The sequence below is a fragment of the Trachemys scripta genome, chromosome 13 (assembly GCF_013100865.1).
Source record: "Trachemys scripta elegans isolate TJP31775 chromosome 13, CAS_Tse_1.0, whole genome shotgun sequence".
Taxonomy (NCBI): Eukaryota; Metazoa; Chordata; order Testudines; family Emydidae; genus Trachemys; species Trachemys scripta.
This window is the reverse complement of record NC_048310.1, coordinates 37,955,333-37,980,015: the sequence shown is the minus strand read 5'-3', so window position 1 is coordinate 37,980,015 and position 24,683 is coordinate 37,955,333. Positions and strand designations below refer to the sequence as shown.

The 24,683-nt window shown below is 50.5% G+C and overlaps 1 protein-coding gene across 2 annotated transcripts in view; it reads left to right on the top strand.

The window, feature by feature from the left end:
• Positions 1-17,511, top strand: part of RFWD3 (ring finger and WD repeat domain 3) — a 63,615-nt gene extending 46,104 nt beyond the window's left edge. For both annotated transcript variants that reach the window (XM_034788455.1, XM_034788454.1), the window contains exons 11-13: positions 11,036-11,250; positions 11,770-11,987; positions 15,846-17,511. In XM_034788455.1, coding sequence (XP_034644346.1) covers positions 11,036-11,250; positions 11,770-11,987; positions 15,846-15,989 — 577 coding nt within the window. In that variant the 3' untranslated portion in view covers positions 15,990-17,511. The remainder of the gene's footprint in view (positions 1-11,035; positions 11,251-11,769; positions 11,988-15,845) is intronic.
• Positions 17,512-24,683: the final 7,172 nt, after the last annotated feature.

The following is a 24,683-nucleotide window of genomic DNA, read 5'->3' as shown; positions in this document are numbered from 1 at the left end:
TATTCAAACCGGAGTTGATTGTGTCTAGTTTGCATATCAATTCTAGCTCAGCAGTCTCTCGTTGGAGTCTAGACACAATCAACTCTGGGCTGTAGTCCACGAAAGCTTATGCTCTAATAAATTTGTTAGTCTCTAAGGCGCCACAAGTACTCCTGTTCTTCTTTTTGCGGATACAGACTAACACGGCTGCTACTCTGAAATGTGAAGTTGCGGAACTGTTAACTAAGGTTTGTAACCTGTCCTTTAAATCGGTTTCTGTACCCAATGAGTGGAAGTTAGCTAACGTAACTCCAATATTTAAAAAGGGCTCTAGAGGTGATCCCGGCAATTACAGACCGGTAAGTCTAACGTCTGTACCGGGCAAATTAGTTGAAACAATAGTTCTTCTTCGAGTGATTGTTCACGTCCATTACACATTAGGTGTACGCGCGCCGCGTGCACGGACGTCGGAAACTTTTTCCCTTAGCGGCTCCCGTCGGGCGGGCGGGGCCCCCTCCTTCCCGCCAGAGCGGCGCCCCGCTCCAGGGTATATATATCCCTGCCGACCCGACCCCTCCAGTTCCTTCTTACCGTCCGTGGCGGTGTTGGAACAGCTCTGTCTCTCGTCTGAGAGTGTCCCTTAGCAATAGTCATTAGTGTTATCTAGCAGTTATCAGTTAGTTTGTAGTAGTGTTTAGCCAGTAGTTAACAGCTCATTAGGGTACTTAAAGTTCCTGCCGGGGTTGTTTGTTCAGCACCGGCCCTGGGCGGCGGGGTATGCCACACGCCCAAGGCTTCAAGGCTTGTGCCACATGCCGCAGGCCTATGCCATTGAGCGACCCCCACGCTTCGTGTCTCCGTTGCCTGGGGAGGCTCACCAGAAGGAGCGCTGCAAGATCTGCAAGGCCTTTAAGCCCAGAACTAAAAAAGAGAGGGACTTTCGCCTTAAGCAGCTGCTCATGGAGACGGCGTTACAGCCCTCCACTTCGACGGCACCGTCTGCCTCCGTGCGGAGCGCCCCGGCATCGGTGCGGGAACCAGCGCCGGCGGGTCACCCGAAGCCCGCGGCACCGACCCAGCGGGGAAATACACGACGCCGATCGTCTTCGCCGGCGAAAGCGAAGGGCCAACCTAAGGCCCGAGGACGCTCCCCGCACAAGAGGGTGGTACCGGTAAAGACCTCGAGTGCCCCTAAGGCCGATACGGCCCCAACACGGACCCCGGTAGTGGCTCCGGCGCCGAAAGGCCCGTCGAGCCCCGGGATGGGCGCGTCGAGCGAGGATGAAGGGCTGGTGGAGCTCGTGGAACAGCCCTCCACTCCGGACACGTTTGAGGCAGCTAAGGACCTCATTGCTTTGTCCGTTGAGGCCCCGGCACGTGCTGAGGGCGCGCTGCCGCGCAGAGGCAAGCCGGCGATGGTGCGCCCATCACGGTCACCGTCTCGACACCGCTCCAGGAACCGGTCCCGGTCAAGCTCCGCCTCGGTGGACTCCCGGTTGCCCTCGGCGCAGGAAGCACCGCAGCAGTCGGGCTTCAGCAAGCGGTCGGCACCGACTCAGCAACCGAGCACTAGTCGGCACCGCGAAGCGTCGGCGGTTCGTTACCCAAGGCCGACCAGCTGTAGCCGTTCCCGGTCCCGTGATCACCGGTACCGTTCCAGGTCCAGGTCGGCGAGGCGCTATTCCAGGTCCTGGTCGCGGAGGCACTACTCCCCAAAACCGGACCGGCACCATCCTACGGCTCCACCGTGGCCTTCCAGGTCACCGTCCGTGGTCTCGGGGACTGACTCAGACCGGTACGGCGGGTATGCCCATAGGTCACAGGCCAGCAGGGACTACGGTCAGTCCCAATGGGGCCAACTGAGCCAATGGCCATTCTGGACACCCTGGGCCTATCACCCGCAAGGGCCCCCATCGAGGGCCTCGAGATCCGGGCCATCCGGGTACCGATCCCGCTCCCCGCGGCACCGTCCGCCATCGTATAGGGAGGCAACGGTCTCTAGACCACCGGAGCGGGAAGGAGTGGACTCGGCACCGAGTACGGTGCCGTCCCAATCCCACGCTGCGGGTCAGGCCGCAGAGGAACAATTGGCTGATGCCGGATTGCAGGACAATGAGGATGGGCAGAAGGCCCCGACCTCTTCCTCCTCGCCAGACGAGGCGGTAGCGGGCACACTGGTGTCCGGTCCTCCCCCGATTGACCATCGGGCACACCAAGACCTGCTTCGCCGGGTAGCCCTCAATCTGGGCATGCAAGCGGAGGAGACTGTAGAGCAGGACGACCCTATGGTCGATATCCTGAGCCCAGAGGGCCCCTCCAGAGTCGCTCTCCCGATTATACGGACAGTACAGTCCAACTATAAGACGGTGTGGCAAACACCGGCCTCCAGTACGCCAACTGCAAAAGGCGTGGAGAGGAAATACTTTGCCCCATCTAGAGGGTTTGACTTCCTCTTTCTACATCCGTCCCCCTGTTCGCTGGTGGTCTCGGCGGTCAACGAAAAGGAGCGGCATGGCCAGCAAGCTCCTGCCCCCAAGGGCAAGGAAGCTAAGAGATTGGACTTATTCGGGAGGAAAGTCTATTCATCTGGGGGCCTTCAACTGAGGATCGCCAATCAGCAGGCGATTCTAAACAGGCACAATTTTAACTCTTGGGCATCAGTTGCCAAGTTTAAGGACTCCCTCCCACCTGACGCGCATCAGGAGTTCACGGCCCTGGTGGATGAGGGAATGGCAGTGGCCAAGACCTCATTACAGGCCGCACTAGACTCAGCCGACGCTGCGGCTAGAACAATTGCGTCGGGAGTCGTGATGAGGCGTTCGGCGTGGTTGCAGGCTTCAGGTCTCCCGCCAGAGGTGCAGACCACGCTGCAGGACCTCCCGTTTGAAGGTTCGGGCTTGTTTTCCGACCAGACGGACGCCAGGCTACATAGCCTTAAGGACTCACGAGCGACCCTTAAGTCGTTGGGTATGCACACTCCGGTAACGCAGCATAAGCCCTTTAAACCCCAGCCGCCGCAAAGGCAATACCACCCTCGCCCCCGACACGAGCCGTACCGCCGTCGAGGCAGGGATAACAGGCGGAGACGTAACAATACGCCTAACCAGGGCCAGAGTCACGGCCAGGGCAAGCCACAGCCAGGGAATAAACCAGGCTTTTGAAGCTACGCCCGAGGACAGCGTACCATATTCCATACCGGATCCTCCTCTGTTTTTCAAAGACCGCCTGTCCCATTTCTACCGGGCATGGTCGCGCATAACATCGGATCAATGGGTCCTGCGCACAGTGAAGGCGGGCTATACCCTCCAGTTTTCCTCGCCCCCCTCCCTGCCTTCCCCGTCCCTCTTCAGGGACCCTTCTCACGAGCAACTTCTCACGCAGGAGGTTCAGACCCTTCTCGCTGCTGGAGCAGTAGAAGAGGTCCCAACAGACCTGAGGGGAAAAGGATTCTACTCCAGATACTTCCTGATCCCCAAGGCAAAAGGAGGCCTCCGTCCTATTTTGGACCTGCGCGATCTAAACAAGTTTCTGATCAAAGCTCGCTTCCGTATGGTCTCCCTGGGAACTATTATCCCATCCCGGGATTGGTATGCTGCCCTCGATATGAAAGATGCCTATTTTCACATCGCAATCAATCCGACTCACAGGCGATTCCTGCGCTTCATTGTCGACCAGCGCCATTTCCAATTTACGGTCCTGCCCTTCGGCCTGGCGTCAGCACCACGAGTGTTCACGAAATGCATGTCTGTGGTAGCAGCCTTCCTTCGAAAGAGAAGGATGCGTGTGTTTCCGTACCTGGACGATTGGCTACTCGTGGGCAGGTCGGAGGCCGAGGTCCGATCTCACGTGACGCTGGCCTTGCAGACGTTCGACAAGCTCGGCCTCCGGGTCAATGTGCCCAAGTCCACGTTAGTCCCCACACAGAGGCTGGACTTCATAGGTGCAACCCTGGACTCGGTAACCGCACAAGCGAGCCTACCAGAGGCACGGTTCATGTCAATTCACAGAGCCGTAAGCTCGGTCCAAAAGTTCCCCACGACAATGGCAAGGTGTTGCATGCAGCTTCTGGGGCATATGGCAGCTTGCACACACGTGGTCAGACATGCCCGCCCCTCCGGCCTTTACAGTTGTGGTTCGCCCACACGCATTGCCCCAACAGAGACCCATTGGATCAAGTAGTCACGATCCCAAACCAGGTGCTCGGCTCGCTACGCTGGTGGCTCGATCGCCAACAGGTATGCGAAGGGATCCCCTTCGCTGCCCCACAGCCCACTCTGACGTTGGTAACAGATGCATCGGACCTGGGTTGGGGGGCGCACCTGGGCGAACTGCGGACCCAAGGGCTGTGGTCCAGAGAAGACAAGCTGCTTCACATCAATCTGAAGGAGCTAAGAGCGGTTCGCCTCGCCTGTCAGACCTTCCGCGCCACCTTAAAAGGTCACAGCGTGGCAGTCCTGACGGACAACACTACCGCCATGTTCTATATAAACAAGCAGGGCGGGTCCCGGTCTTCTCCCCTCTGTTGCGAGGCACTCCAATTATGGAACTTCTGTATAGCCCATGCGATACACCTCATCGCGACGTATCTTCCGGGGATTCAAAACGGCTTAGCAGACCGCCTCAGCCGATCCTACCGAATGCACGAATGGACATTGAGGCGAGACGTCCTGCATTCGATCTTCCAGAGGTGGGGCTTTCCCCGGGTGGATCTATTCGCCACCAGGGACAACAGCCAATGCCCTCAGTTCTGCTCGTTCCAGAACCTCAGCTGGGGATCATTAGCAGATGCTTTCATGATCCCATGGGGAGGGAGCCTGAGATATGCCTTCCCTCCGTTCCCACTCATACACAAGGTTCTCCTCAAGACCCGCAGGGACAGGGCGACGATCATACTTATCGCCCCGGCCTGGCCACGCCAGCATTGGTTCACGTCCCTGCTGGAACTGTCCATAGCCGATCCAATCATCCTCCCCCTCCATCGCGACCTAGTCACGCAAGACAAAGGTCGCCTACTCCACCCGAACCTGTCTTCGCTACATCTCACGGCATGGTATCTCTCTGGCTGAATGATGCAGAACACAGGTGCTCTCACCAAGTCCAGCAAATCCTCCTTAATAGTAGGAAGCCCTCTACAAGAGCAACCTACCTGGCAAAATGGAAAAGGTTCTCCCACTGGTGTGAGCCTCAACGCATACAGCCTTTACAAGCCTCAGTTCCGTCGATCCTGGACTACCTACTGCACCTGAAGAATCAAGGGCTTGCGCCCGCCTCAATTAGAATGCATTTAGCCGCCATTTCGGCTTTCCATCCGGGAGAGTTGGGAGTATCAGTGTTCTCCAACCCCACAGTGGCCCGATTCCTCAAGGGGCTGGAAAGGGTGTTTCCCTACTCGCGCCCGCCTGTCCCGGCGTGGAGTCTGAACCTAGTCCTAACAAGACTCATGAGTCCCCCCCTTTGAGCCCCTAGCCACTTGCTCCCTCATGCACCTCTCGTGGAAGGTGGCGTTTCTCGTGGCCATCACATCGGCCAGAAGGGTATCGGAATTGAGAGCCCTCTCTTCGGAACCACCCTATACAGTGTTCCATAAGGATAAGGTACAACTGAGACCGCACCCCAAATTCCTCCCAAAGGTGGTATCACAGTTTCACATGGGGCAGGACATTTGCCTACCGGTGTTTTTTCCTAAACCCCATACGGGCCCTCACCACCGCAGCCTACATACCCTGGATGTCCGAAGGGCGTTGGCATTTTACCTGGAACGGACCAGGCCGTTCCGCAGAACACCCCAGCTGTTCATTGCTATTGCGGAACGTATGAAAGGCTTGCCTATCTCGACACAGCGCTTGTCGGCATGGATTGTGCATTGTATACGCACTTGTTATGAGCTCGCCAATGTTCCGGCCCCGGAGATCCGGGCCCACTCGACTAGAGCCCAAGCGTCCTCAACGGCCTTCTTGGCGCAGGTCCCTATCCAGGAGATCTGTAAGGCAGCCACCTGGTCGTCCGTACATACGTTCACAGCCCACTACGCGATCCATCATCAGACCAGAGAGGACGCGATGGTCGGTCGGGCTGTGCTACAGTCAGTTGTACCTTGACTCCTACCCACCTCCAATGGTAAGCTTGGGAATCACCTAATGTGTAATGGACGTGAACAATCACTCGAAGAAGAAAGAACGGTTACTTACCTTCTGTAACTGTTGTTCTTGGAGATGTGTTGTTCACGTCCATTACACTTCCCACCCTCCTTCCCCTCTGTCGGAGTCTCCGGCAAGAAGGAACCGGAGTGGTCGGGTCGGCAGGGATATATATACCCTGGAGCGGGGCGCCGCTCTGGCGGGAAGGAGGGGGCCCCGCCGGGAGCCGCTAAGGGAAAAAGTTTCCGACGTCCGTGCACGCGGCGTGCGTACACCTAATGTGTAATGGACGTGAACAACACATCTCAAAGAACAACAGTTACAGAAGGTAAGTAACCGTTCTTTAAGAATAAAATTGTCCGACACACAGAAAAACATAAACTGTTGAACAATAGTCAACATGGTTTCTGTAAAGGGAAATCGTGTCTTACTAATCTATTAGAGTTCTTTGAAGGGGTCAACAAACATGTGGACAAGGGGGATCCAGTGGACATAGTGTACTTAGATTTCCAGAAAGCCTTTGACAAGGTCCCTCACCAAAGGCTCTCATGTAAATTAAGCTGCCATGGGATAAAAGGGAAGGTCCTTTCATGGATTGAGAACTGGTTAAAAGACAGGGAACAAAGGGTAGGAATAAATGGTAAATTCTCAGAATGGAGAGGGGTAACTAGTGGTGTTCCCCAAGGGTCAGTCCTCCGACCGATCCTATTCAACTTATTCCTAAATGATCTGGAGAAAGGGGTAAACAGTGAGGTGGCAAAGTTTGCAGATGATACTAAACTGCTAAAGATAATTAAGTCCAAAGCAGACTGTGAAGAACTTCAAAAAGATCTCACAAAACTAAGTGATTGGGCAACAAAATGGCAAATGAAATTTAATGTGGATAAATGTAAAGTAATGCACATTGGAAAAAATAACCCCAACTATACATACAATATGATGGGGGCTAATTTAGCTACAACAAGATCTTGGAGTCATCGTGGATAGTTCTCTGAAAATGTCCACGCAGTGTGCAGAGGCAGTCAAAAAAGCAAACAGGCTGTTATGAATCATTAAAAAGTGGATAGAGAATAAGACTGAGACTATATTATTGCCCTTATATAAATCGATGGTACGTCCTCATCTCGAATACTGCGTACAGATGTGGTCTCCTCGTCTCAAAAAAGACATACTGGCACTAGAAAAGGTTCAGAAAAGGGCAACTAAAATGATTAAGGGTTTGGAACGGGTCCCATATGAGGAGATTAAAGAGGCTAGGACTCTTCAGCTTGGAAAAGAGGAGACTAAGGGGGGATATGATAGAGGTATATAAAATCATGAGTGATGTGGAGAAAGTGGATAAGGGAAAAGTTATTTACTTATTCCCATAATACAAGAACTAGGGGTCATCAAATGAAATTAATAGGCAGCAGGTTTAAAACAAATAAAAGGAAGTTCTTCTTCACGCAGCGCACAGTCAACTTGTGGAACTCCTTACCTGACGAGGTTGTGAAGGCTAGGACTATAACAGAGTTTAAAAGAGAACTGGATAAATTCATGGTAGTTAAGTCCATTAATGGCTATTAGCCAGGACGGGTAAGAAATGGTGTCCCTAGTCTCTGTCTGTCAGAGGATGGAGATGGATGGCAGGAGAGAGATCACTTGATCATTGCCTGTTAGGTTCACTCCCTCTGGGACACCTGGTATTGGCCACTGTCGGTAGACAGGATTCTGGGCTAGATGGACCTTTGGTCTGACCTGGTACGGCCTTTCTTATGTTCAGAGAGTAGTATCAGTGGTTTAGTCAAGCTGGTAGGGCATATCAAGTGGTGTCCCGCATGGATCAGTTCTGTGTCTGGTTCTGTTCAATATCTTCATTGGTGATTTAGATGTTACAGAGAGTACACTTATAAAGATAGTGGATGATACCAAGCTATGAGGGGTTGCAAGTGATTTGGAGGATAGGATAAAAATTCAAAATGATCTGGACAAACTGGAGAAATTGTCTGAAGTAAATAGGATGAAATTCAATAAGGACAAATGCAAAGTACTCCATTTAGGAAGGAACAATCAGGTGCACACATACAAAACTGGAAATTACTGCCTAGGAAGGAGTACTGCAAAAAGGGATCTGGGGATCATAGTGGACCACAAGCTAGATATGAGTCAACAGTATAACACTGTTGCAAAAAAAGCAAACATCATTCTGGGATGTATTAGCAGGAGTGTTATAAACAAGACACAAGAAGTAATTCTTCTGCTCTACTCTGCATTGATTAGGCCTCAACTGAAGTACTGTGTCCAGTTCTGGGCGCCACATTTCAGGTAAGATGTAGATAAATTGGAGAAGGTCCAGAGAAGAGTGACACAAATGTTTAAAGGTCTAGAAAACATAATCTACGAGGGAAGATTGAAAAAATTGGGTTTGTTTACTATGGAAAAGAGAAGACTGAGAGGGGACATAAGTTTTCAAGTACAAAGGATGTTACAGGGAGGAGGGAGAAAGATTGTTCTCTTTAACCTCTCAGGTTAGGACAAGAAGCTTAAATTGCAGCAGGTGAGGTTTAGGTTGGACATTAGGGAAATTTTCTTAACTGTCAGGGTAGTTAATCCCTGGAATAAATTGTAGGGCTGTCAAGCGATTAAAAAAATTAATCACGATGTTAAACAATAGAATACCATTTATTTTAAATATTTTTGGATGTTTACTACATTTTCCAAATATATTCATTTCAGTTACAACACAGAATACAAAGTGGACAGTGCTCACTTTATATTTATTTTTGATTACAAATATTTGCACTGTAAAAAACAAAATTGTATTTTGCAATTCACCTCGTACAAGTACTGTAGTGCGATCTCTTTACCATGAAAGTTGAACTTACAAATGTAGAATTATGTGTTATTTTTTTTTTAAAAACAACCTGCATTCAAAAATAAAACAATGTTAAAACTTTAGAGCCCACAAGTGCACTCAGTCCTCCTTCTTGGTCACCAATCACTCAGATAAAGTTGATTACAATTTGCAGGTGATAATGCTGCCTGCTTCTTGTTTACAATGTCACCTGAAAGTGAGAACAGGCATTCACATGGCATGTTTTATCTGGCATTGCAAGATATTTACGTGTCAGATGCGCTAAAGATTCATATGTCCCTTTATGGTTCAACCATCATTCCAGAGGACATGCTTCCATGCTGATGATGGATTTTGCTTGATAACGATCCAAAGCAGAGCGGACCGACACATGTTCATTTTCATCATGAGAGTCAGATGCCACCAGCAGAAGATTGATTTTCTTTTTTGGTGATTTGGGTTCTGTAGTTTTCGCATTAGAGTATTGCTCTTTTAAGACTTCTAAAAGTAAGCTCCACACCTTGTCCCTCTCAGATTTTGGACAACACTTCTGATTCTTACTCAGACCTTGGGTTGTGTGCTGTAGCTATTTTTAGAAATCTCACATTGGTACCTTCGCTGCGTTTTGTCAAATCTTCTGTGAAAGTGTTCTTAAAACTAACATGTGCTGGGTTATCATCCGAGACTGCTATAATATGAAATGTATGCAGAATGCGGGTAAAACAGAGCAGGAGATGTACAATTCTCCCCCAAAGGGTACAGTCACAAATCTAATTAATGCATTATTTTTTTAATGAGCAATCTTAACATGGAAGCGTGTCCTCTGGAATGGTGTCCGAAGCATGAAGGGGCATGCTAATGTATAGCATATCTGGCATGTAAATACCTTGCAGTGCTGGCTACAAAAGTGCCATGACAATGCCTGTTCTCACTTTCAGGTGACATTGTAAATAAGAAGCAGGCAGCAGTATCTCCCGTAAATGTAAACAAACTTGTTTGTCTTGGCGATTGGCAGAATGAGAAGTAGGACTGAGTGGACTTGTAGGCTCTGAAGTTTTACACTGTTTTGTTTTTTAGTGCAGTTATGTAACCAAAAATAAATCTGCACCTGTAAGTTATACTTTAAAGAGATTGCAATTCAGTACTTGTATGAGGTGAATTGAAAAATACTATTTCTTTTGTTTATCATTTTACATGCATATATTTGTAATAAAAATAATATAGTGAGCACTGTGCACTTTGTATTTTGTGTTGTAATTGAAATCAATATTGAAAATATAGAAACATATCCAAAAATATTTAATAAATTTCAATTGGTATTCCATTGTTATAAGTGCGATTAATCGCGATTAATTGTTTTGAATTAATCATGTGAGTTAACTGTGATTAATTGACAGCCCTAATAAATTGCCTAGGGAGGTTGTGGAATCTCCATAACTGGAGATTTTTAAGAGCAGATTAGACGAACACCTGTCAGGGATGGTCTAGATCAGGGGTTCTCAAACTGAGGGTCATGATTCCTCAGGGAGTCACAAGGTGGTTACATGGGGGCTTGAGCTGTCAGGTCTGTGGGACTGATAGCCCTAAGCCCCCATTAAACTACAATTTCTCCCCCCCCCTCCTCCCCACCCAGTTTTTTAATTTATAAGGGGGTGATCACACTCAGAGGCTTGCTGTGTGAAAGGGGTCACCAGTACAAAAAGTTTGAAAACCACTGGTCGAGATAATACTTAGTCCTGCCATGAGAGCAGGGAACTGGACTAGATGACCTCACTAGGTCCCTTCCAGACCTACGATTCTATGATTCTGTGTTTAATTTCATGCTATCATCCTCACGTGCTTGCTAAATCCAATTGGTGTTTCTTTCAAGGGGACATTTTATAGCTATAGTTGTTGCTTAATTCTTGTCCAAAAGCTTCTAATCACTTATGTAAATGCTCAAGGATGAAGAGGGCTAATTATCAGAAACTTGGCTGTGAACCCCCCTTGAAAAGTGCAACTGGGAGAAATCAAGACTCTGGGAAGGGGCTTGGAAGTGTTAAAGCTGAATGCTTGTGTTACAGGCTCTCGCAAATTCTCTTTTCAGGTGTCCTGTGGTGTCCCTGTCCTACCTGCCCCGAATGGCCTCCACCACACTGCCATACGGTGGAGTAGTAGCTGGGACCTTAGAAGGAGGCTGCTTTTGGGAACAGAAGGCCAGCAACTCCTACCGGCCTCACCATCTACCTCTAGAGCCCGGAGGCTGCATTGATATTCAGACTGAAATCAGCACTCGGCACTGCCTTGCAACTTACAGGCCTAGTAAGTAATTGTGTGCAAGTACAGCACCCTCTATGCATCGCTTTTATCAGTTTGCCATAATTCTGCCCTGCCACATAAGACACTGCGAGGTGCCAGGATTTGGTGGCAGCTTTGGAAGGCTGGCATCTCAGCCGTGGGGAGCTGAGAGCATAGCAGAAATGATGCTTTTACTTTTCAGAGGCGAAGGCCTGGATAGCACACTAGTACCATGTCTCCCCTTGGACACAGTAAAGCTTTTTGTGCAGCTGCACCTGTACAGAAGAGAAGCTGCTGAAATGGGGTTGGGAGGAGAAGCCTGGTATGCCTGGCTACAAATGGACTGTTTCTTTTGCCCAGCAATGCCTCTTGCCTAGGGCTTCCTTCCCTGTGGTGACCCTGAGTGGGTTTGTATTAGGATTCTCGTCTCTTTGTAGCTTAGTTCTGGCCTTTTCCTGGAGAGACTACTGTACACTGGGGAAAATTGTATTTGGCAAGTGACTCAGCTTGTCAGTGGTGCTACCCTTTGTCTACATCCCACAGATAAGAGCAACAATTGCCTGCATTGTGTGGTGATGGAACTGTCCTGTAGCCAACTGATGGATGCATCTGTCGACATGGTCTGCTCCTGTCACCCAGTTCAGACATTCAGTGCTGGGCCCACCTGCAAACTGCTGACCAAAAATGCCATCTTTCAGAGTCCAGAGGAGGATGGCAGCATCTTGGTGTGCGCTGGCGATGAGGCCTCAAACTCTGCTATGGTATTTCCTTCTTCCTTTCATTTTCACCGGGCAGTGTTTTATTGCAGTGCTTAGGAGGGAAACCTTATCTGTCCCAACGTTGTTAAATCCAGTCTGATGGAACTTGCATTGTGGGTAACAGAGGTAGGGGTGTGTGTGTGTGGGTGTGTACGTACGTATGTACATACGTACATTAACTTTCCATACTTGTGGGACTGGCTAACTCCCTGGCAATTTGGAGATACAGCTTTAGTCTGTAAACCAGCAATGCACAAAACTAAATGCTGTGTCCTTAAGTTCATTTAAATATAGGCAGGTTGCCCCTGTAGTAAACTTGTCACTGCTTCCTACTGGAGGAATGTAGGTAGGCAGAATGTAATTAGCCATGATAGACTCTGGCAATGGCCTAGGAATTAACACCTTCCTTCAAAGAAAATGTCATGTTGTACAAATGGTACCCCTGCCGGTAGAATGCCACTTACAGTAGCAGCATGCTGGCACACTACCTCAATACCAACTCACAGGGAAGAGTTTCAAGCCTGCTGAGTTGCAACATCACTTCTTACATATGGTCTGTGGCAGCCCAGGGACTGAACTTCCCGCCTAGAGATGGTCCCATCAGGTTAGGGTTGAGACAGGTTGGCAGGGGACAGTGGAGGAAGACTTGTACTGCTGCCATCTGTGTGGTGTTTGTTCTGAGGTTGAAGGAGGACTTCAGCCTCCAAGGTAAGAGTGTACCTTGGCATTTAGATACGTTTAAAATGCTATGGCTACAGCCCTAAAGCAAACCTCTTGCTTACATAAGGGGTGTGGTAGACAATTGGTCCATCCAGCCTTCCTTGGGAGCAATAAAATATTGGGGAAAAGTGCTAGCTTAACAGCTGTTGGAGACTGATGTAATTGTTCTGTGGTTAGAGAACAGCACAAGAAATTATAGTGCTTCATCCACATTGCCCTGTCAATGTGACTAAACACTGACTTGCAGGGACCATCTCTAGGAGTGAAGATGGTTCATTCTCCATGTCTTCTCTGAAACAAACAACGAGGGTTCTTGTAGATCCTGACTAGATGGAGAAATTGTTTACGTCTCAATCCATTATCTCCCATAGCTGAAGAGCTGCTAGTTGGTAGCTCATAGTCACAGTAAACCCAGGCTGGAATTGAAGAAGTCACAGAAGTGAGAGGCTCCATATCCTATTATTAAAGCCGGGGGCGGGGGAGGGGGTTTGTAGGAAAAATCAGTTTTAATCCCCTCCCCTTGCAAAATCTGTGCACAAGCTTTTTTTTTTTTTATGCATTAAATAGTATTACTAAAATTCTTTCCAGTAAGAGTAACCATAACACACACATGCTATTGATAAATAGAGGTCTTGTCTTGATGAAGCATGTAATATTCCTAAATTACATGGGTTTATAGATCTTCTGTTAACTGTACACATAATCACATATCAAAGAACAGGAATACTCTGTGGAAGCACAGTTTTTTGGGTAGGACTTAGGCCAGGGGTGGGCAAACTACGGGCCGGGTCCAGCCTATCAGGACTTTGGATCTGGCCCACGGGATTACCACCCCTGTGGCAGCGCGGGCCCCGCACCGCTCCCAGAAGCAGCCGGCACCATGTCCCTTCAGCCCCTGGGGGCAGAAGGCTCTGTGTGTTGCCCTCGCCTGCAGGCACCACCCCCCGCAGCTCCCATGGGCCGGGAACAGGAAACCACAGCCAGTGGGAGCTTCGGGTGAGGTATGCGGAGCCCTCTGCTCCCCCTCATTCCCCCAGGGGCCGCAGGGACATGGTGCTGGCTGCTTCTGGGAGTGGTGCGGGGCCAGGGCAGGCAGGGGGCCTGCCTGAGCCCCACTGTGCGCAACTGCCACTCCGGAGCTGCTCTGGGTAAGTTAGGGTTACCATATTTTGTGCCTCCAAAAGGAGGACACTCCACGGGGCCCCGCCCCCAGCCCCGCCGCCCCTTCCCCAAAGTCTCCGTCCCCTCCCCTGCTTCCCGCGAACATTTGATTCACGGGAAGCCTTCACGGGAAGCCTGAAGCAGGTAAGGGGGAGTGTGGGGGGAGTAGGCGCGGCCCAGGCTAGCCCCCCCGGCGTTTCCAGCCTGGGTCAGCTCGGGCCCTGGGGTGCCGGCCCCGGGCCCGGCCCCCGGCCGACCACCCCCGGCCCGCCCAGCACTGCTGGCCCCCGGCTGAGCACCCCCGGCCCGCCCAGCACTGCCGGTCCCCAGCCCCTGGCCGAGCACCCCGGGCCCCCGGCCGAGCACCCCCAGCACTGCCGGCCCCCGGCGGCCCAGCGCGCACCCCCTGGCGGCCTGGCGCACCCCCCGGCTCCCGACCCCGGGTCCCGGCTCCTGGCCCGGCCCCGCGACTCTGGACCCCGGCCCGGACTGGCGACCCCGGACCGGCTCCCGGCCCCCTGGCTCCTGGCCCGGCACCGCGCCCCCGGCTCCTGGCCCGGCCTGGTTCTCGGCCCGGCACCGCGCGCCCGGCTCCTGGACCCCGGCCCGGCACCGCGCGCCCGGCACCATGCCCCCAACCCCGGCCCGGCCCCGCACCGCTAACCCCAGCCAAAGAGGCCCCGTCCAAGCACCACCGAGCCCTCCCTCCCTCCCGATTTTCCCGGACATGCCCGACTTTTGGGGATTTCCCCCCGGACGGGGATTTGAGCCCCTAAAAGCCGGACACGTCCGGGAAAATCCGGACGTATGGTAACCCTAGGTAAGTGATGCCAGGCCAGAGCCCACACCCAGAACCCCTCCTGCACTCTGCACCCCTGCCCTGAGCCCCTTTTCCACACTCCGCACCCCCTCCTGGACCCCAACCCCCTTCCCCGATCCCCCTTGTACACCCCACACCCCTCCTCTGTCCCAACCCCTTGCCCTGAGCCCCTTCCTGCACACTGCACCCCCTCCCACATCCTGCACTCCCTCACCTTGCCCCAGCCCTACATTCATTGACTTTCGCAGAAGTAAGTGTTGAATTTTTTGTGGGAAATGCAAGCTAAAGGAACTTTGTACAGGATTACTGAACCATGGGTCATGTTTTAAGAAAAACTTTAAAAAGCAAAAATCAGACTGCCTCATCACAAATGACCAGCCTTTGCCCACTTTCTATTTTCCCTGAGTTAGCACAGGCTACTAAGAACACAGAAGTGAGTGATTGTTTGACTCCAAACGTGCCTTCTGCTTTGTATGTTGACTTTCCTGTGGCTCTGTCTGAGACCTATAGCCCCTAGTGCAAAGTAGCTTGCAGGATCAGGGCATTAATGCCCACCAGACTAACTCTTGACCTGCTTTTATATCCTGCTTACACTGCCTGACCTGCACGTCCAAGCTAAGACTGGAGAGGAAAACATCAAGCTTTTTCAAATAGTCTAGTCTTACGGTTGTCCTGAGGGTTGTCTTATCATTGTCAGTGTGACAGTGAAGGAACTTGTTTTCATTTTTATTTCTCATCTTTGATCACACTTGGCATTGCTGGCCCTGCTGCTTCTGCACCAGCCCATTTTTACAATGAAGTGTTTCCTGGATCAAGTTGTTTGTGTATTCCTAAACCTTGCACTTTCTGTTCATGGCATCTTGAAACCACTTCTGGGTGGATTGGTTTTATGAGAATTGTTTTGAATGGCAGCACCTTGCACAGCCACATTCAGGAGGCACCTCTAAACTCATGTCTCTGATTATCTGACCTGCCAGAGAGGAGGCTAATGGCAAGCTTATTGGCTCAAAAGTGAGTCTCTGCAGGCTGGGGAAGCTGTTGGAAATGGCTAAGCTATCTGGGATGTTTCTCTGAAGAGGGGGCTGCTTCCCACCAGCAACATTAGAAATAAGGCTGAGTGGGAGGTGAGAACTGTGGTGACTGACCTTTGTACTTCACAGGTATGGGATGCTGGAAGTGGCTCCTTACTGCAGAAGCTACAAACTGACCTACCTGTGCTGGACATCTGCCCCTTCACGGTGAACCGCAATAACTTCCTGGCCACTCTCACTGAGAAGATGGTGAAGTTCTACAAGTGGGAGTGAAAAAGGCTTTGTAAGCCTTCTGCAGAGAGGAGCTTCCAAAACGTGCTGCTAAACTACAAATTCCAACAAATTCCCTGCTGTCCCACCACAGCAGCATGGCCCCAGGCTCGGCTTCCTGCATGTGTTGCTCACGGGACAGGAACTGCCACGGCACCTCTCATGTTGGTGCATTCAGGACCTGGGACACAATGGTGCCTGGAGCACTGGTGTTTTGTCTTTTCTCCCCTACTGTAATTTTTAATCTGTCTTTATTCCTTCAGTTGATCCCGAGGTCAGTTTTCTCTATTCTCAGGCAAACTGGCAGCCTGCCTCAATGTAGTGCTCACACTTGGCCTGTCTCCAGCTGCGCAGTGTTATAACTCCCCCTCCCCTGACTCCCCCTCCCCCCTTGCTGGGACTTGCAAACCCCTTCAGAGAATGACCCAAAGGAAAGGAACTTCTGAGATGCCCCCTGTACTTTGCAGTCCTACTGGCCTTGCTGCATGATGAAGGGGGCTTTAAGTAGCAGTTTGGCTGCAACCTTGTACTTAGATGGGCATTTTCCCAGGAATGTTGTGGACATGTCCTGTAAAGGACTTACTCAGCTGTTCCTATCCTCTTTTTGAGGCTTCTGGGCAAAGCAAGCTTGGTGAGGCTTTTCCATCAATCAGGTATAGCCAACTCTGTGCCATTAGTCTTTGCCATGGAGAAGATAGTTGTGGGACTGGAGTGAGAACACTTTTCTTCTGCATTTTCATATGCATATAGTATGAACCTTGCCTCCTCTTTAGGCGCAGCCCAGTCCAAATGTCATAGAACTGTCTTTTGTCTGGAGAAAGTTGGCAATAGGGTGGGGTGGGGAGACTTTTTTGTGCCTTTTGATGGTAGTTGCAATTCATGTTAACCTTGCCTAAGGCTCAGATGGCTGAACAGAATTGAAAAACAAGAAAGAGAAAATGTTGTCTGCTTTGTTCCAAATTGATTTTCACCAGAGGGTCACAGAATGGTCCCAGTCATCCGTGTCTGTGGCACAATTCTGCACATCTTAGAGGTGAGTCTGAACCAGAATTCCCCATAAAGAGTTGGTGGGGTGGGGGGTGAGCCAAGGGGTTTGAGTGCCAAGTTTGCAGACTGATTCTCAGCCCACGTGTTCCTGTGAGTAAGGACATTTCATTTTCTGACTTGGGGATGAACAGGATTTACATTTCATATTTGTATTTGCCAAAGGCAAACTATCAAGAATGTTACACAAGTTGCAAGACAGTTTCTCTGTATGGGGAACCTGTCCCCGGGCACTGTTCCTTGTGTCAGTCTGTGTAAACGGCATCTTTCATGTTACCAGATCCAGTGTGTTGCTATTTAAATCCACAGAATAACTTTCCTTTCTAAAACTTGCAGGGATATGAATTTCCTTTGTGCATCTCTTCTTTAAAAATAAGATTATGTAAAATATACACATCTCCATTTAATTATCTATCTTTCTGTGTGATATTTTGTTCCTCTATTTTTATGTGATGTGAAAAATAAAGCATTTATCATTATAGAACCTGCTTCTGCTGATGTAACTGTCTGACCCTGTGAAATGTGCGCTTTAGAGATGTGCTTCCATCTAGATGAATTATAAACAAGGCTCCGTGTACTCTGGCAAGGATCCATACATTTGATAGGACTTCCAGATTGGATGTGGGAGTTTCAGGTATATTTACTAATAGAGGCTTCTAGTGAATGTAATGTGAAAATTGAATCCCCTGTGGTGGTTTCCATATCAAAATCAACAGGAGTACTTGTGGCACCTGAGAGACTAACAAATTTATTTGAGCATAAGCTTTCGTGGGCTACAGCCCACTTCATCAGTGGAATGGAACATATAGTAAAAAGATATATATACATACAGAGAACATGAAAAGGTGGGAGTTGTCCTACCAACTCTAGAAGGCTGATTAATTAAGATGAGCTATTATCAGCAGGAGAAAAAAAACTTTTGTAGTGAGAATCAAGATGGCCCATTTCAGACAGTTGACAAAACTGTGTGAGGATACTTAACATGGGGAAATAGATTCAATTTGTGTAATGACCCAGCCACTCCCAATTTCTATTCAAGCCCAAATTAATGGTATCTAGTTTTGCATATTAATTCAAGTTCAGCAGTTTCTTGTTGGAGTCTGTTTTTGAAGCTTTTCTGTTGCAAAATTGCCACCTTTAAGTGTGTTACTGACTGACCAGAGAGTCACTCCCATTGTGTAGTGTTGGGGGTAACCTGCTCTCTAGGAGGGGGCGGAGGTGCCTTTGGCAGGCTAGTGTGGAAAGAAGAAAGGGCTGTTAGTCTCTCTAGTGCCACAAGTACTCCTGTTCTTTTTGCGGATACAGACTAGCACGGTTGCTACTGTGAAACATATCAAAATCAATTTGTCTTACGCTGACCGCCATCTTTCAGTTTTGCAGCAGATTTTATATTGACAAAGCAAAATGATATTGTAGAAATGATTGGGGATTGTACAGGAAAATATGGAGGCATGGACAGCTGCCTAGAGGGACAATTGATGATCTTCTTCGAGGACTGTCCCTGTGGGTGCTCCACTTTTAGGTGTTTGAGCGCCCCTGCACTTCTAGACGGAGATTTAAGGTAGCAGTGCCCTGGTTGGCTATGCACTTGCTGCAGCCAACTCGTGCTGCTCTGAGTGGGTATTGCGTGCAGCCAGCCATCGCCCAGTTTCTTCTTTGCCGCAGTTGGCTTCGGTCGGAACAACAGCAGCACCTCAGAACAATCTTCCTCAGAATACTTTTTCCTTTTCTTTTTGCCCGAAATTACCCCTTCCTGTTCCCTGTGGGGTTCCTGTCTTTCCATCTACAAAAAACAAATACAACCACCACCAGAGACTCTCTTCAAATGACTATGCCTGGCTCCCCAGGCTTAAACATTGCCTCACCCGTAGACTGTCAATACCAGTGTGTTCACTGCTTGGGGGAGACTCACGTTATGCAGAAGTGCCACCACTGCAAAAAGTTAACGGCAAGTTGGATGACCAGACAGCAAGTGTGAAAAATCAGGACGGGGGGTGGGGGGATAATAGGAGCCTATATAAGAAAAAGACCCAAAATCGGGACTGTCCATATAAAATCAGGACACCTGGTCACCCTAACGGCAAGGACCAGAAAGGCTAGGGAACTCCAGCTCAAACTTGCTTATGGAGAAATCCCTGTGTCCTGCCTTTGACCCTTAGCAGGGGACCCCTCCCTACTGGCTCCCTCACCCACCAACTGCCCTGTTGGACATGGGATCCTCCTCTAAGATGAGCACAAAGGATCCAACCCCCATGAAAAGAAAGAAGCGGTCTCACTCCTCCCCCCGGGGAGACAAACCATGTAAAAAGCGATCTCCGACCGCTAAATCCTCCCCAGTACCGTTGGCACGCAGAGCCTCGGCCCACATGGCACCAGGTTCGTCCAGTGCAGAGGCAACCTGAGGAGCGAAAGACCCGGTGCAGTCTAGCTCTGAGACAGGCTTAGTTTGGCTGTGACTACCTGTTCCCTCAGAGCCTAGAGAGCTGAAGCCCTCAGCACCAAGCAGTGCTATGGCGCCACCTGCTGTTCCTATATATTACAGCAAGCCCACAGTACCGGCAGCACAGATGCTGACTAACCTCTGTGCGCCTCCTATGCCTGCACCTAACTTCCCAGTGCCGCAAAATTTGGTTAGCCAGGCAGACCTTTTCGTTGCCTCCACCCTGGGCACGCCTCTTCGGCACAGACAGCACCCCAGCCAGACCAGCCATGAGTCTCACAGCTACACCTGCTGGCTCAGCCCCTCCTCTCTCAAGCGATGAGGAGGATGAAGTGGCTGTAGGGTTGGGCACCCCATGCCATTCATCACCCAAACCTGGAACCTCAGGGCTACAACTCACAGTGTGGCAACCCCCTCAATGGATGCCTCCCCAATGGCCCTCCCACCAAACTGGCCATACTGGGACCTATGGGCACTGTCACGGAGTCACCGGGTGATGCTCTGGAACTACTCCATATGAAGCCAGTCAAGACTGTAGGGGAGCATGACTCCTCTCTCTGAGCAGACTGTCTCCAGGGCAAGAAGCTTACGCAGCTTCAACCTTCCTGGGTCTGGCCTCGGAGCATTCAGCATCCCCTTCTCACATAGTGCGCTTCTCACAGCGAGTCTGCACAGGCGGGGTTCCTGGGGAAGCCAGGGGGCCCTGCACCCCAACTCCGCAGTCAGATGTGACTATCAGCCAGCCAGTGAAACAGAAGGTTTATTAGACGACAGGAACGCAGTCCAAAACAGAGCTTGTAGGTACAGAAACTGGACCCCTAAGTCAGGTCCATCTTGGGGCCAGGGAGGCTAGACCCCGGGTCTGGGCCTCCCTCTCTTTCCCCACCCAGCTCCAAACTGAAACCCCCTCCAGCCCCTCCTCTGGCCTTTGTCTCTTTTCCGAGCCAGGAGGTCACCTGATCTTTGTTCTCCAACACCTTCAGTTGGCACCTTGCAGGGGAGGGGCCCAGGCCATCAGTTGCCAGGAGACAGAGTATCGGCCATTCTCTGTGCAGACAGCATCACGCTGGCCCTCTAAGGCTCTGCAACAATCACACACCCTTATCCCATCACCTAGATACTTGAGAACTGCATAGGGGAAACTGAGGCACCCACACAGTATTCAGAGAAAACATTATGAACATTCCCACTTCGTCACAGGCACTGTACAGGGCTGTGTTCAGCTCTCTAACCAATCCAGGTCCAAAACACCAAGATCAGCTAGATCTACTTCGCTGGTTACCCCAGCTTCCCCTGACGTCACCGGGGAGGAGCAAGAGGGCAATGAGGACTTAATAGAGGGTGACATCCTACCTTCTACCCATATTTCTTCATCGTCCCTGGAGGACACAATCATGCCTCCCCCACACTGGGGGACGACGTTAAACCTTTCCAAGATCTATTCAAGCGTGTGGCTGATTCCCTAGACATCTGCTTGGAAGAGCTGCGAGAGATACAGCATAAGCTCACCGACATTCTCCATGCCTCTTCTACAGCCAAGATTGCATTGCCTATCCATTCTGCCATTATGGACCTGGCAAAAACAGTCTGGCAGATACCGGCCACGGCCCCACCTTCTTGTTCAGACAAAAGTATTACGTGCCAGCAAAAGGGGCTGAGTTCATCTTCACTCACCCTAGTCCAAATTCACTGGTTGTGGAAACTGCTAATCAAAGGGGAAAACAACACCTGGCTCATACCACCCCTTACGACGACTCTTCAGTTATGCATCACTAACTACTCTGCACTATTAGCCAAATACACTCTCAACATTTTTGCACAGATGTCTGTTTACTGAGCATCTCCCAACAGACAAAAAAGAACAATACAAAGCAAGCATCTCAGAAGGTTCCCTGATTGCCAGGACGGTCTTGCAGGCAGCATTGGATTCTGCAGACACAGCGGCTCGCTCCATTGCCGTGTCAGTAGTCATGCAGAGGGCCTCTTGGCTCCACCTTTCCGGCTTCCCCAAGGAAATCCAGGCCACAATCGAGGACTTACCTTTTAAGGGACAGAAACTCTTTGCGGACACCACGGATACAGCCTTGCTTACCCTCAAGAACTCCCGTGCCCACTGAAAACTTTGGGAACCCAAGTACCTGATAACAAAAAGAAACAGGGCGCATTTTACACCCAACAGTTCCATACTGCTCTATATACCCAGCTGCAGAGACAGTACTACCAACATCGCAAACAACATCAGCCAAGACGACGACAGACACCAGGGCAATCCACCACGTCCCAACCATCTACTTCTAGACAGGCATTTTGAAGTGTTGGTTGAGGGCATGAGAGCCCCTCAAATTCCATTGCCGCAACCATCTCCCGATTCCAGTCCATTTGGAGACGGCCTAACACCTTTCTATCCAGTCTGGGCAACCATTACATCAGACAAATGGGTTCTGGAAATTATACACAAGGGTTATTCATTTTGGAGTACCTCCTGGACCTGAAGCAGCAAGGCCAGGCGGCGTCCTCTGTGCGGGTTCACCTTGCGGCCATTTCGGCCTTTCACCCATGTAGGACCTTAACCTGGTCCTTTTGAGACACGTGGGGCCCCCATTCGAGCTGCTGGCCACTTGCTCCCTCCTCTATCTCTCCTGGAAGATGGCTTTCCTTGTTGCTATCATGTTGGCGAGATGAGTCTCTGAGCTGAGGGCTCTGACCTTGGAACCGGTCTTTCATAAAGATAAGATGCAGTTTCGACTTCACCCAGCCTTTCTTCCCAAGGTGGTGTCAGCCTTCCATAACAGCCAGGACATTTTCCTCCCAGTTTTTTATCTAAAACCACATGCCGGTCCCCGGGAACAGCAGCTGCACTCCCTCGATGTCTGTAGGGCCCTTGCATTCTATATTGAGTGCACGAAGCTGTTTGGAAAATCAACCCAGCTTTTTGTTGTGGTGGCGGACCAGATGAAATGCCTCCCGGTCTCCTCTCAACGGATGTCTTCATGGATCACATCCTGCATCCGTGCTGGCTTTGAGCTAGCCGGTGTACCAACCCCGGCCCTCACCGCTCACTCCACCAGGGCCCAGGCCTCGTCTGCGGCATTTCTGGCCCAGGTGCCGATCCAAGAGATCTGCAGAGCAGCAACTTGTTCCTCGGTGCATACTTTTGCCTCGTACTACGCCATCGTCCAGCACACCAGAGACGACGTGCCGTTTGGTAGAGTGGTACTGCAGTCCACATTACTTCACTCCGACCCCACCTCCTAGGTAAGGCTTGGGAGTCACCTAATTGGAATCGATATGAGCAAGCACTGGAAGAAAAAACGGTTACTCACCTTTGTAACTGTTCTTCGAGATGTGTTGCTCATATCCATTTCAAACCCGCTCCTCTTCCCCTCTGTTGGAGTAGCCGGCAAGAAGGAACTGAGGGGGCGCTGGATCGGCTGGGGTATATATTGAGCGCCATGAAGGCGCCACTCCAGGGGCCTCCACAGCCGACCCGCCGGGTGTTGCTAGAGTAAAGATTTCCAACTGCCGTGCACGCAGCGTGCGCACACCTAATTGGAATGGATATGAACAACACATCTCGAAGAACAACAGTTACAAAGGAGAGTAACCGTCTTTTCCCAGCCCCTGGCAGTATAAGCGGGGGACTAGTGCACAGGGGGAAGTCATCCTTTCTTAGGAAAGCGTGGCTCTATGCGTTAGTCCGAGAGCATTTAAAAAAGCAACCCCCCTCCAGGTTTTCTGTTCCCTTCCATGCACCCAGCTCAGCCTGCCCCATGCGAATCAGTGAACAGGCAGAGTGGGGAAGGGCCATGCCATCTCCTTCTGTCTTTCTCCACTGCTCAGTCTCACCCGTTTCTGTTGTGTCCCTCTCTTTCCCTCCCCCCCACCATCGCATCACCTAACAGGTAGTTACACTAGGACACTCCTCTTATGCGAACTGTCCGTCCCTGTGCTTTAATCAGTGAACCCTACTGAGTGCCCTGAACCAATTAAACCCCCCTGCAAAATGCAACCCTGTCATTGGTGCGCGCACACACACACACACTCTCTCTCTCTCTCTCTCTCCAAGCAGCTAGAGCTGGAAATGCCTTTGCTGCCTCTCTGATACCTGTATCTCTCTTGCACTTGGTATATCTGAGCACAAAGCTGCAGTGTTGGCAGAGTGATCTCCACTCAGAGGCAGGATAACTGCAAAGGCTCACTAGCTGGGGAACAGGCATTGTAAAAGGAAAAGCTGATGCCATGCCCTAACTGCCGCAAACAAGGGGGGCAGTGCTCATTCTACACTAATTTCAGACCAAAAGCAATTAGCAAAAAGCAGATTCTTACACTTAGGGTACATCTACACTACAGGGGGGAGTCGATTTAAGATACGCAAATTCAGCTACGTGAATAGCGTAGCTGAATTTGACGTATCGCAGCCGACTTACCCCGCTGTGAGGACGGCGGCAAAATCGACTTCTGCGGCTTTCTGTCGGCGGCGCTTACTCCCACCTCCGCTGGTGGAGTAAGAGTGCCGATCTGGGGATCGATTGTCGCGTCCCGACGGGACGCGATAAATCGATCCCCGAGAGGTCGATTTCTACCCGCCGATTCAGGCGGGTAGTGTAGACCTAGCCTTAGAGTGAATGTTCCATAATGAGGCTACATTTAGTTATCTCACTCTCTAGCGAACAAAAGAAGAATTAAACCTCACAGCCTGCAGCAGTGTCTGCTCAGACCTGAGGATAATAGCAATGAAGCAGTTTCAAACTGTTTGCACTTGGATCAGTCCCCAAGGGTTTGAGGGAAGCTTTCTAAACCAGCTGAACCACCATCATCAGTGAAACCTGTCTGGAAACTGCTGAAGAAGAGGCTTTCTGGTCATTCCTGCTTCTGGCTGGGCTGCACCTACCACCAGAGTCACAGTAGGTTGTCACTGCTGCTTCCAAACCCTGCTGATAAGTAGAAGTGCCAGGATACAGGAATGTAAAAATAAATACCTCCCATACACAGGTGACTCCTGAAGAACAAGTAACCAGTAAGTTCCCTGCTCTGTGGGAAATCTTTGACTCCAAGGATCAGTTCAAATGTAGGTTTCTTGTCCAGCCAGCACCTGATATCACTAGTCCCTTTGCCTGCTCCTCCGCCCTTGTTGCTGTGCTTCTCACTGACTAGCCTTTACGTTAGAGCCAGCTCATGCCCCCTGCTCTCTGTTTATTCCTCATACAGCAGCC